We start from the raw sequence: 13969 nt of genomic DNA, 5'->3' as shown, positions 1-13969 counted from the left end.
CCTTTGTAACGAATTTTAAGTAGCCGGACATTTTCAACTTTCGTTGAATACCCTTTATATTAGTGCACCACAACCATCAGGACCTTTTACACTAATCACAATCTCAATTAATTCCAGTAATTAGAGCCTTAGAGCTCGCATACAACAATACAAGCTTAATAGAATGCAGTATCTGGAGCTATTATGACCTTTTCAATGACACAACCTTATGTTCAGCAAACTATGAGTGCTTGTGTCCTTATGCAACAGCTTTCGAGTGCTTGTCTAACCTGAGAACACTTATTGAACATTATTATAGCAGATTTCTGTGAATTACAGGAAAAGAGCAACATATTATTTAAATCTAAAGAGATTTTAATACCTGACATACTGCTGTAGTTTGATGAGAAAAATCCCTATATTCTCACAGTAACAGAGACTCAGTTCAATCTGTGGAGCATCTTTCAATAACATTTGAGTCAGGGGGAATAAATGACAGTGCATCGTGTCCTTTATGTGGTTATAATGCAGACCCGCTCACATCAGCACAGCAGAGGATTTTATCGAGAAGCCGAACTGTAATGTGGGTGGTGTGATATTGGCAGGAGTTAGCTTGTGCACTTGTCATCTATTTTAAAGCTTGTCACACAGAGTAATGATGTCTGATTATTTGATGTGCTGTAGATATGAAGCTCCTCTACTACAAATGGGAAAGACAGCTGAGGAGGATCGCAAGGTGGTGACTCATTACTGTGGGCCGCTCAAAGAGGAAAGAACTCACACAAACACACCCACACATCAGCTCCCTCTGTATTCCTCTGTCACCTTCTCTTATAAGCTCGCGCAAACACACACACCATAATCATCTCTCTGTCACTTTTTCTTATCTCTTTCTTCCTTTTCTCTGTTTTTAGCTTTTAACAAACCTAGACTGAATTTTTTGTAACAGAAACATTAGAGTCCGTTCCCACAAACATTTACTATTGACACGTACATTATATCTTAACAGAATGATCCTATCCCATCCCAGATTGTCCTTTTAACCGACTATTATGAACAATAAATGAATTCATCTTATTCATCTTCAATAAGTGCTTTATCCTAGTCAGGGAGGGTGATGAATCCAAACCGCTCCCAGGAACACTGACCGTGCCCGCACACCATCCCTAACCCATCCATACAGTATATGCCCAAACACATCCTCAACCCATCCTTGCATCTACCATGTCCATCCACATCCTTTCCCCACTTGTCCCAATCCTGTCCCCATGCCATCCTTGAATTCCACAGCACCATCCATATCCTGTCCCTTCATGCCCTAACACAGTTATCATCCCATTACAGCATGCCCCAACACAAGTCTTCTTTCTGTTCCTGCATGCCCAACACAATCCTTATCCTGTCCTTGCATACCCAAAAAACATCCCCATCCCTGCATGCCCCAATACCATCCTCACACCATTTTTGATTACCCTCACACAGTCCTCATCCTGTCCCAGCTTGCCCCAACACCATCCCCATCCCATCTCTGCATGTCACAACACCATCCTTATCCCATCCCTGCACATCACAAGGTTGTCCTCATTCTGTCCGTGCATCCCCAACACAATTTTCACTTCATCCCTGCGTGCCCAAACACCATCCCAACCCGTCCCTACTTGTCCCATCACAGTCCCTTCCTCTGCTTGCCCAAACACAATCCACAGCCCCAAACATCACATATCCCCAACACCATCAACCAATCCATAGTTCTTTTTAAATAAGCATACAAATATCCAAATGGATTTAAATGGATTAAAAATAAATACACCAGCCTACACAAGCATTCCATCTGCCAATTCATGGACAAATCTAAATTCAATCTAACTGGAAGGATCTACATCATACAGCAAGAAAATCACCCAAAACATACTGCCAACAGAAGAAAGGACTTCATCGGTGGAAAAAAGTGACAGGTTTTAGACTCTTCATAACAATCACCAGACCTTAATCCAACCGAGAATGCATTTCACCTCCTGATAAAGACTAAAGAGAGAAACCCCCCGAAACAAATCACAAGATAGAAAAAGCATCACAAAAGAAGAACGCAGTGGTTTGATGCTGTCAGTGGGTCACCAGCTTCAGTTATTGCAAGCAGGAAATATGCAGCTGAATAATTTCCTTTACTCCGTCCAGGGTGTATCCCGCCTTGATGCCCGATGACGCCTGGGATTGGCACAGGCTCCCCGTGACCCGAGGTCGGATAAGCGGTAGAAAATGAGATGAGAGTGATAATTTCCTTTAACACTATCTGTTCTACAACTCACCAAAATATCTATGTGTGTTAAACAGCTTATAACATGTCATTATTTGGTGAAAGGCCACCCAGTGTGCTTAGTGTGCTTAGATATCTGTAAATAAGACCTTCTGATCTTATTTAGCAGATATAAAATCTAGCATGTAAAGTATACTGTATAAAAAAGCTTCCTCTTAATTCAGCACTCATCCTGAACTAAGCACCATGTGTAAATGTGCATTGTGGTCCTGACTGATAGATGATGATGATGATGATGATGATGATGATGATGATGATGATGATGATGATGATGATGATGATGATGATCAGATATCCACCTCTACCAAAAATTACTGATTGGTTCTTGAAACCACATTACAAGCACCCTATTAAATCCAAGATAACCAGAAACTCTACTCATTTTCAGCTTTAAACCATTTTGAATATATGGAATTATGTCACTTTTTTCTTGAGATGTTATAATGCGGAATGATTTTGCTGTGCTGTGCATGGTGTGACTAGAATTTCATAATTCATCTTGCATTAAAAATTCATACACTTTAATATTCTCTCTTTGTCTGTGTGCACCAGTTCTTTTTCATCTGAGGCTTCAGAAGTTATGATCATAGCTACACAAAGTGTAATCTATTCCAAGTGCATGTTGCATGTTTTTAACTAAATTCTCGTCAGATGTTTGGGAAAATTTGGCTGCATTTGGAGCTCAGTCTGGTCCCAGCAAAATTGCTTATAGTGTGTTATTATTCTGCTTTTTACCAGCTTTATGGACACATAAGAGGACAAAATGTAGACAGAGTACACAGAAAACCACCCTCCTTCATTTCAAAATAGCTTTCTGTTTTCCCCTTCATCTCAATGTGCTCTTTCTCTCAATCTATTTTTTCTCTCCCTCTATGATCAAAATCTCTCTTTGAAAAGTCCATGGCAATGACTGTAACTAGACACAGTGGCTGTAACAAGACACATGATCACTCACTCACTCACTAACTCACTCACACACTCACACACTCACACACACTCACACACTCACACACTCACACACTCACTCACTCACTCACTCACTCACTCACTCACTCACTCACTCACTCACTCACTCACTCACTCACTCTCACACACACACACACACACACACACACACACACACACACACACACAGGTAAGAATATTCTTCTCTCACCCTTTCTATGGCACTGGCACAGAATGTAACCTGAATATTTTTTCTGTACAGAAATATTAACCATATCTGCAGCCTCAATTGAAATCAAGAAAAAAAATGCAATGTAGCAGAACTACAACATACACCACAAAGGGAGGGCATTTTAAGACATAGAAAAAAAAAGTGCCCCTCACACCTACTCCTCCATCCCTACTCATTTCCAGTGCTAAAATCAAGCATTAAGATGAATGCAGCTTTAAAAGGTCAAGACTAATGGGAAATAAAGAGCTGTTATAACCGTGAAATGAACATTTGGACTCTTTTACTCAGATTTATTTGATCTTTGACCCTGGCTGCCAAGTGTAGCTCTTTCAGGTGGCTCAGGAAGCCTCTTATCATTCTCTGTAAATGCTACAGTGTGAATATGGCACACATTGTGCAGTCAGTAATTACAGTCTTACAGTTTTCATTGTGTTGCTCTGTGGTCCAGCACAATCAATTGTTAAATTTTAATCTGCAAAATGTCAGCCACAATTGTTTAGATTTTGATTATTTTAGACTATTTGGATATTCATACAGGATCACAGCAATAACAATTGAATCCTAACAATTGCAGGCTTTCTTGACATTAAGACATTAAGGGATTTTCTGGCTGACAGAAACACCAGCAACAATTTAAACACGAGCTTCCAACCTTTTCAAACACAAATAACACAGTGCAGCTACTTACTGACTGCATACTGCAAGATAGTTTTATACAGTTTTATTATGTAATATTATCTTCAGATTGTGAGCCATAAAACTTGAGTTAAGGCAGTGTAGTATAATTTTATTATTTACAAGAAGGAAAAAGGAAGTATTTTAAATAAAATTACTGTTTGATCTGTACAATTAAGCTGACAAGTACAACAGCTCATCCATTGAGATGAGCATGTTTGTCTATGGTAGCCTAGACTATGTGTTAAATCATTAAATGACAGATTCTGAATACCGCCACTACTTCTTTAACTATATCGCATCCGATGCCAAATATTATCTGAAGTAGTGGCAGTATTCAGAAGCTGTCATTTAAGTATTTAACATACAATATAGGCTACGATAGACAAATTTTGACACATCAATGTAAATAAAATACCTTTGTGCAAGAGTCACTGGATAAAAAAGACTAAATAATATGCTAGTGAGTTGGGAGGTGGCTTCTTAGGTTAAAACAACAGCTGCTTTCTCATATCCTATTACAGTAGACCTCCTATGCTTCATTGGCTCTCGTTTTGATATCCCTATGCTGTCCAACACCTTATCCACTGAGCCACCACATCCCCAATCACCAATGTGTTCATTGTCATGTCTATTTAACCATGCCACGTTGCCGATAACAGCACGGAATCATCGTCAGTGTACGTCATTTGTCCTGTGTAGTTTTCGTCCATGTTCCTGTTTTGTGTATTTTAGTTATTAAACCCTATTTATTTGAAGCTATCCTGCATCTGGGTCTGTCTTCCTCCTCCCAGTTGTGACAAAGGGTGGCTAGTGTAAAACAGGCTAAATGTGTAACAAAGTAAGGTATGCATTTATATAATGGCCAGGGGGACTAAAATAATGATGACTATTTTTTTTTTCTTTTATGAACATCAATTACAGCATACAAATACAAATATAGTATATAAACAGCTGAGTTAGTTGGATAAGAAGCATGGCCATAAAATATAAAGTCCAGCCAACTGTAGCTGTTGGGCATGGGAGATACAACTTTTTAACTTTACAATTTATATTCTTTCATTTATTATCTTGGTGTAATTTTTTATATTATTCAGTTGCTTGTCAATAACATGTCTTTCACCAAAAGTGTCAGTTAGAAACTAATAGATCAAAGGTTTAAAGAATAAGAAAGAGCTTTCTGGGCCACATGAACATAGACTCTGAACACTCAATTATTCCTGATAGACAAGGTCAAAGGCTGCTAGTTCATTTCAGGGTTCAATTTCAGAGAAAAGGAAAAAATACTACATTAAGGCTATCAACCCTGTATATGAAGCATATCATCACAGAACCAGCCAGACCGAGTTCCACCTGTCATTCACTCTGACTCACTGTAATACCCAGAGCAGAGCAGATACAACAAGCCTACAGCTGTTCCAATTGGTTGTAGGATGAACCAACAGCGGGGTGATGTGATGATTCAACTTTGCCAACAAATAGAGTGAATAAATGCTAATATATTTTCAAAATAGCAGATCAAGCAAAGCCCTGGGAACCAGAACAACTTAACTAAAGTTTGATAACAAAGTGAACAGATGCATTTTGACATCGGGTTTGTTAGTTAGCCTGTTAGTTAGCCTGTTAGTTTCCTTTCTACTGGTAATAAATAACTGTTTTCTGTGTTCTGGAGTTAAAAGTACAAAAAAACAGACTGGAATGAAGTATTACAAATAAGATAATATAAAATAAAATATAAAATAAAATAAACATTAACCAGCCCTGTGATGGGTTGGCACTCCGTCCAGGGTGTATCCTGCCTCGATGCCCGATGACGCCTGAGATGGGCACAGGCTCCCCGTGACCCGAGAAGTTCGGATAAGCGGTAGAAGATGAATGAATGAATGAATAAACATTAACCAAACAGGCCACAGGAACTGAATAGCTACAATTCAAAACAATGCCATGAATAATACTAAGCATCTGGTGATGTATGAAAGTTGTTAACTTCAGGAAGTGACCAGACTTGCAAAAAAACTAAATGTGATGAAAAAAAGATTAAGATTAATTAAGATTAAGATTAAGATTAAAAAGATTTTTTCATATAAATAAATATTTTTGCTTCCCTTAACTGATCGTGACAATTTCTGAAAGCTACTTGATTCACTCAATTAAGATGTTAATGCTGACATTTTCCACGTTATTCATCATGAATAATTCATTCATTATTCATCAGTGTTTTTCATACGGTCACTTATGATAGCAGTTATGATAGCAGTGGTGTAAAGTATGGTAGAGGCACCCCAGGGTGCATATATATTTTATGTTCATTTGGAGAAATTGTGGAAATTACAAAATACATTACAAACTACAGTTTTACATTTAGGGGTCCAATCACTAAAGTCAACTTAGATCTAATGTGATCTGTTGGTGGAAATTTCAGAAATAGAAAGTTTCAAAAATGTTGTTTTGTCAGATTAAAAATTCATAAAATTCATACTGAGAGGATCCATATAATTAATTTTACAGGTAAAAGGCTCAATAGCTACAAAAGCTATGCAGACCTCCAGTGTAAACTACATTTATGATATAAAGGGGGAAAAAAACATGATACAATGAGTAACATTTATTTTTGAAGGTAAACAGAATTACTGGCAGATATTTAACCAGTATCTGGAACTGTACTAGAGGAGTGAGCACAAAAAAAATGATTTTCCATTAGTTGATGTTTTAATGACAACAGTGGCAGGGAGTGCAGTCTAACACATTGTTCCAAAATCCCATAGGTGTATAACTGGGTTCTGGTAAATTTGAGGGAGAAAGCATATGATTTTCAATATTTTCACCCTGATCATTGAGCTATTCATTGAGCCCTCGTGGGAGCCCTTGTGGGCATTGGAATATTTATCATCCTGGGAGGCAGCACTTCCGTCATGGTAAAAATGTTTAATCATAGATCATCAGTCAGAATAAGGTTGCATTAATTTCAGGTAACCGTTTCGGCCAAGGATACAACTAAACCAAAACCATGCCATATAAATTTCCCCATACATTAACACTGCTACTAGGTTTCCTTTAATTTGGTACTCTTCTGTAAGTCTATCTCAGGGGACTTGTGGCACAGGGCAAGGGACACCCTGGACAGGGAGCCAACCCTTCACATGTATATGCTTGCAACCACCCCATTAATAATGCATGAGATTTTTTTATTCATTTTTGTCTAGTTACAAATCATATTCATCTGCATCCGGACTGATTCAATATGTTGACAAAACAGCACAATGATCAACCTGTACAGTTTTGCCCAACATAAACAGTCACAATGACTGTACCATTCTGGCTGGACAATTGCAACAACATAGTTATTATTAATGACTAGCATGAAAAATGTAATAGCAGTTTTAAGAACAGGCATAAAAAAAATCTTTTTTTAAAAATTATGTTTTTCAAATCAAGTGTTGAGCCTCCCCGAGCTGCCAAAACAGCTTCACTGCAGCTTGGGCATGAATTATATACTCATCACTTGTCAATATCTCACTGTCTCACACGATAAGATCTCTTGCTAGCATTGTTTAGTGTGTTTGAGAATTTAACTGAAAGCTCAGCAGAGATTTTCAGACCATGCTGCTGAAGCATTTCCTCTGAAGTGAACATTTGTGCTTTGGATGGTTTAAATGGTTTTCATTCTGGCTGCCTTTGGCCTAACTTGTTGACAGAATTATTTTATTAAAACTCTAGATTTTTGAATGAGATTAAAAAGTCCGGGAAAAAGGGTCTGGATGTCAGAATTTTGTAAATGTTGCTTTGATAACTCTGTTGAGTCCTATGGAAAATTTAATCAGGCTGAATAAAATGGGTTTTAAAAATACTGTCAATTTTAAACAATAAAGAAAATGTTAGCATAGTTCCTTTGTTTATAGCCTATGAAGAACATTCAGTGTTGTATGTTTCAAGTTCAATATAAAGGACACTGAAAGGATTGAGATGATTTACAGATGCCTAACAATAATTCACACATCAGGCATTTCAGACATCTATCTCATGGAACAAATATCCAATATTTTAATCTACTCCAGCTTTGTGGGGAAAGCAACTCTTAATCTTTTTTGTTTTTGAAATGTCCTATACTGTTATAGCTCTGAAAGATCAAAGTCTTGGTACAGTAATGACACTCATTACACCGACATGGCAAAGCACATTAAACATAAATATGCTATTTACTTACTGTCATACTGTCCCATTTTATGTTTTAAAGCAAACTGTGAATTGGCATAACTTTGTGCAATGAGTCAGAAAATAGAGACCAAAATGCCAAAAACATATAAACAAGAACAGCTTGCAGCTTGTAATGAAGGAAACAAACAAGCTTAACAAGATAAAACTCAGAATTTCACAATATAGTAAACACATTCCATGATGTGATTAGTAATCTGAAATAGCAGAGCTGTGGAAATTCTACTTGGATGACTACTCTCTACTCTAACTGACCCTGCCCCAACGTGACAGACTGACACTGCCCCAACATGACAGACTGACACTGCCCAAATGTGACAGACTGACACTGCCCCAACATGACAGACTGACCCCGCCGCAACGTGACAGACTGACCCCACCCCAATGTGACAGACTGACCCCGCCCCAATGTGACAGACTGACCCCATCCCAAAATGTGACAGACTGACCCCACCCCAATGTGACAGACTGACCCCGCCCCAATGTGACGGACTCACCCAATGTGACAGACTGACCCCGCCCCAATGTGACAGACTGACCCCGCCCCAATGTGACAGACTCACCCAATGTGACAGACTGACCCCACCCCAATGTGACAGACTGACCCCGCCCCAATGTGACAGACTCACCCAATGTGACAGACTGACCCCACCCCAATGTGACAGACACACCCAATGTTCTATTGGCATTGTTGAACACATTAGTTAAATTAGTTAACTAATTAGAGCATTAGTTAATTTGAGAAATAAACTATATCTGTCTGTAATGTTAATGGAGACATGGTGTTGTTTGGACGGTTGTTGACTTTAAGCAAACTATAAAGAAATTGATATTTTGTCAGGCATTTGACAGTATCAAACATTTCCCTGTTGTTACAGTTACATAAATCTGTTCCGCATTATTTTGTGGATCATTTTACATTTTTTGAAATTTCACTATTGGGAAATAGTTTAAAGCATGAATGTTGAACACTGCAAATGCCAGCACCAATCTGAAAGAAATGGACAATAGAGAAGGAAAAAAGGGGAAGATAGAGGGAGAAATCAGGTCATGTGTCATTAGTGGGACAAAACATGCATTTAAGGGGTTATTTTAAGGTCTTTACATGGTGAGGCATAATCAGTTACTTAATGTTACAGTTAAAAAACTTAAAACATAATTCCCTTTTTAAATAGTATGTCTAATAAACAGTACTTGGGTACAGTAAGTTGCTCTCCATTTTTATTTATCTGATCTGAACATATACACTCAATGCCTACTTTAATAGGAGCACCTAGATCTCTGTTCACTCATGCAATTATCCAAACAGTCCATCATATGAAAGCAGGACTAAGCGCATAATATTGCCCCCACTGCATAAAATAATCATATCAAATATCAGTGTGGGGAAATCTTTTTATCTTGCTGACATTGACTGTGGCATGGTCTTTGGTACTGGACATGCTGGTTGGAGGATATCTGAGATTTTCACACACAGCAGTCTCTAGTGTTCACACTGAGTGGTACAAAAATGGTGCAACTCAAATATCCACTTAACTATTGTGAGTAGAAAGAGACTAAGAATGAATAACACATGAAACATCGATGTTGGATGTGACAACAGTAACAGACCACATTTCCATCCATTTCTCTTAGCCAAGAACACAAATCTGGGGACACAGTGGGAAGAGGCACAGAGAAACTGGATGTTTTAAGATAGAAATAATCTTCATGATATTATGCATTGCACTGATGCCACATGATTGGCTGATTCGATTACTGCAGAAATGAACAGCTATACAAGGTTTCCTATTGAAGTGAGTAAGTTTGTAATTGTCTGGTTTAAAATAAGTTGTGTAACTTATATCTCCATATACTGTATAAGTGAACTACATTACACTTTACATATTATTTATTATTTATATTAGTTAAATAAATAAAGCTTATAACTCAAATTCATAAAATAAGTACAAAAATAACTGATTAAACATAATTTGTCAACATATAGTGTACCTTATAAATGAATATAGCCTCAGTTAAGGCATATAAGTGTATGTTTACCATGGCTTGAAGTCTTAAACTCATAAAAATGAAACAGTAAAGTGCTGCAACAACGTCAAAACAATGTGATGACACCAGCTTTCTGCTGAGCAGCCATTTCTGGATGCTGACGCATCAGTCGCACACCCGCCAAGATTGAAGAGTTCTATAGGGAATGAGGCTAATGCACACCGTGCACTGAGAAACTGCACTAGAATGAATCTTAAGAAGGAGCTAAACGAACACTTAACACCTTACAACTTGCAATCTGTAACAACACCAATAATGCATCAAACTGTGATATACATTTCTCCTACTGTAACAACACACAGTCTATGGAGACGGTTGTAACCCCCAAGTTCTGTTGTGTCCTACTGAAACAGCTGTTTTTGAATTTATAAAATAAACTAGTATATTTAACCCCTTTTGTCAGGAAGAAAAATATAGATATAAAATTATTTCCCAGGTTTGGGTGTTTGCACAGGCATGAGCTCAGTTAAGAGCTGGAGGAAATGTAACAGGGACAAAAATCACCTTTTTTTTAGTTTCTCTAAATTTAATCACAACTATCAAACTCTCATCATTTTGAAATATATTTACATCTATAGAAAATGAAAAAAAAATTAAGAAATAAAGAAATTAAGAAGAAAAGAAAGAAAGAAAGAAAGAAAGAAAGAAAGAAAGAAAGAAAGAAAGAAAGAAAGAAAGAAAGAAAGAAAGAAAGAAAGAAAGAAAGAAAGAAAGAAAGAAAGAAAGAAAGGGGTTATATATCTAGCCTGGCATTGCAGATTGCATGCCCTACCTCTTTGACATGGTGCAGATGGGCAGGATTGTGGCTGCAGGCCCGGTGCCCACTCGTGGGTGATTTGTGGTGGGTGATGGTGATGATGGAGCTCGGGGTCCCGTGCCCATGCGGGAGGTTTTGCCTCTGGGTGGCAGTGGAGGAGCAAGATGGAGCGGGATGAGGGAGGAGGGAGCAGCTGCGGGTCCGGCTGCCCGTGGAGGAGGAGGAGGTCGAGGATAAAGAGCAGCCCTGAAAAAGATAGCAGCAGCAGCAGCAGCAAGAGTGAGATGGGACACGGTTAGCCAAGTCCCGTCTCCTGTCAGAGATGCGCAATTGCCCTCGACAGCCACCCCGCTGCCCTGTGACACACGAGGGCATCTTCTGCCCACTACTGCAGCCTCACCCGCAAAGAGGGAGGGAGGGAGGAAGGAAACATGGGAGGGAGGGAGAGAGGCAGGGAGGTAGAGTGCAGAGGGGTGGAGGGAGCCGTATGGAGAGGAAGGGAAAAGATGAACCAGGAATATGAGAAGAGACAGAGAGAGACAGAGAGATACAGAGAGCGAGAGAGAGAGAGAGAGAGAGAGAGAGAGAGAGAGAGAGAGAGAGAGAGAGAGAGAGAGAGAGAGAGAGAGAAAACAGAGAGAATGTGCTGGAATGTATTACACTCCCCAGGGAGCATTGAGAAAAGAAAAGATGGCACAGTTCCATCTCTGAAACCTCCTCAGCATGCACAGACGAACAGAAATTCTAATCTGTCTGCAGACTACCCTGCAATGTAAACAATTACCTTTTTTACCTCATATGGCTCATCCCCTTATTCTATATAATTTCACTACAAACACACTAAAATCAATATATCAGTCTGCTTAGCTGACAAAAAAAAATCACTTCTAGGCTTATTCTGTGAAAACAACATGCACAGATTTGCCTGTGAGTTCTCCCTCTACAAGTTCATCTATTTCTAAACTGGTTAGGATGTTTAAAGGATTGAACCATAAACTATGAAATGAGCATGAATAAAGATTTACTAAAAAGCCCAGACATCTTCTTCCAGGCAGTGTGGCTGCACTAATCAGACCTGACAGTGCAAAACTGCTTCAGTCTAATAGGCAGTGCATTACAGAAACGGGCTTATATTTCAGCTGTGAACAGAACACAGACACTCCCACACCATACAAACAGGGCTTTGAATGCCACCCCACAGAACTTCCATAATCAAACACCTCATAGACCTCAACAGGTCGGTGTACACACCTGAACGTGTAAGAAATAATGTGCTTGTAAGAATTTGGGCATATAACATATTGTCAGGCTGCATGTTTACATGTATACAGCCTGACAATGCACACTCATCAGATATACATCTACAGTATGTCTACAGCACCACCCATATCAAACTCCTCTCCACACTGTTTTCGCTATGTTTGCATCTATGCTATCTTGCACATTCAGTCGATTGCTGTCTTGCACAACTCGTTACAATACCTCATATAACCACTGCTGTTATATTACGTGTTCATTCTAGTATTTTTGCACATGTACTATAGAATATAAAGTATGTACACTGGTCAGCGCTGCTTTTGTGTATTGTCTAGTAGTGTTTTGTATCGTTTGTTTTGTCTCAAGCTTTTTGCACTAGGTTGTACAGATGTACTTTATGTGGCTAGGACAAATTACTTTAAGTCCTTAGCTCTGTGTTTGTTCTATATAGCATCATGGTCCTGGTGAAACTTTGTCTCGTTTCACTATGTACTGAGTAAGCTCTATATGGTTGGAATGACAATAAAAGCTTCTTGACTTAACTTCATCTTAACTAGGTGTATTTACTATAATCCTGTCTGAATTAAGATAAAAATTGATCTAAAAGCATGATTTACATGGCAAATAAATTCAATCAATGATATTAAAGGCACCTTCAGTAACTCTGTCTAGTGAGGCCTTGGTGATTTATAATGTGTAACTAAATAATCAGGAAAAATGAGAGTAAATGTTTAATGTTTAACTCTAAAAAGGTTAAAAACAAAATCAACGCTGGTTAAGCCTAAAGTGTTTAGATAATGTACTGTGTGTTATCTTTTTTCTTGTTGTTTTGCTTGACCCCTAAAAGCACCAGCGTAGTATTGATTCGTTTATCTTAAAGTGTATTATTCAGTAACAACAGTGAAACTAATCAGAAAAAGACATAGTATTTAAAAAAAAAATGAAGCATGTTTCATTCATCCTAACCATTGAATTACCACAGTATTCTATGTGCAATAAAAGTGTGTGAAAAACACACAAGAAATGTGGCACAAAACCACAAAGCTGAGTACAATTTTTAGCGCACTTCTGTTGCCCATAATATTGTACAACACTAACCTGAGGTCTAAAGCCTATTGCGATTTTTAAAAGCTAATGAATAAATTGCAATTTGAAGCAAATCATGTTTACAATATTAATTACTACTAATTAAAGTATATTTGAAGTCTTTATTTTACTATGTCAAATAAAGTGACTCAAAATCATTTATAGAATACATAAAGGAGAAGAGTTTAGGAAGAAAGAAGAATAAATTGTTACAGCTTAAGAAACAAACAAATCAGATGGAAAAAAGTTTAAAAACATTGCAGATTCCTTCATGTCTTTACACAACCAGCAGCTAAAGTTTTGCAACACTGCAAACTCCAAAACCTCTCTGAGCAGCACAGAATGAGATAGCAACATCCTATGAAGAAATGAAACATATTATCCCACTTTCAGCTCAGAGAAAATTAAACTAACCTTTAAATCACAAGACTGCCGAGGCAGTTTGCCAAAGAGCAACAGAGGT

General features: G+C 38.2%; 1 protein-coding gene across 3 annotated transcripts in view; it reads right to left on the bottom strand.

Annotated features, from left to right (window-relative positions):
* Positions 1-13969, bottom strand: part of osbpl10b (oxysterol binding protein-like 10b) — a 42860-nt gene that overhangs the window by 24731 nt on the left and 4160 nt on the right. For all 3 annotated transcript variants that reach the window (XM_027150023.2, XM_027150025.2, XM_027150024.2), the window contains one exon: positions 11179-11409. In XM_027150023.2, coding sequence (XP_027005824.1) covers positions 11179-11409 — 231 coding nt within the window. The remainder of the gene's footprint in view (positions 1-11178; positions 11410-13969) is intronic.

Source organism: Tachysurus fulvidraco, chromosome 3 (genome assembly GCF_022655615.1).
Source record: "Tachysurus fulvidraco isolate hzauxx_2018 chromosome 3, HZAU_PFXX_2.0, whole genome shotgun sequence".
In the NCBI taxonomy this organism is placed as follows: Eukaryota; Metazoa; Chordata; class Actinopteri; order Siluriformes; family Bagridae; genus Tachysurus; species Tachysurus fulvidraco.
Note: the sequence above shows the minus strand (reverse complement) of the source record. Positions and strands in the feature narration are given on the sequence as shown.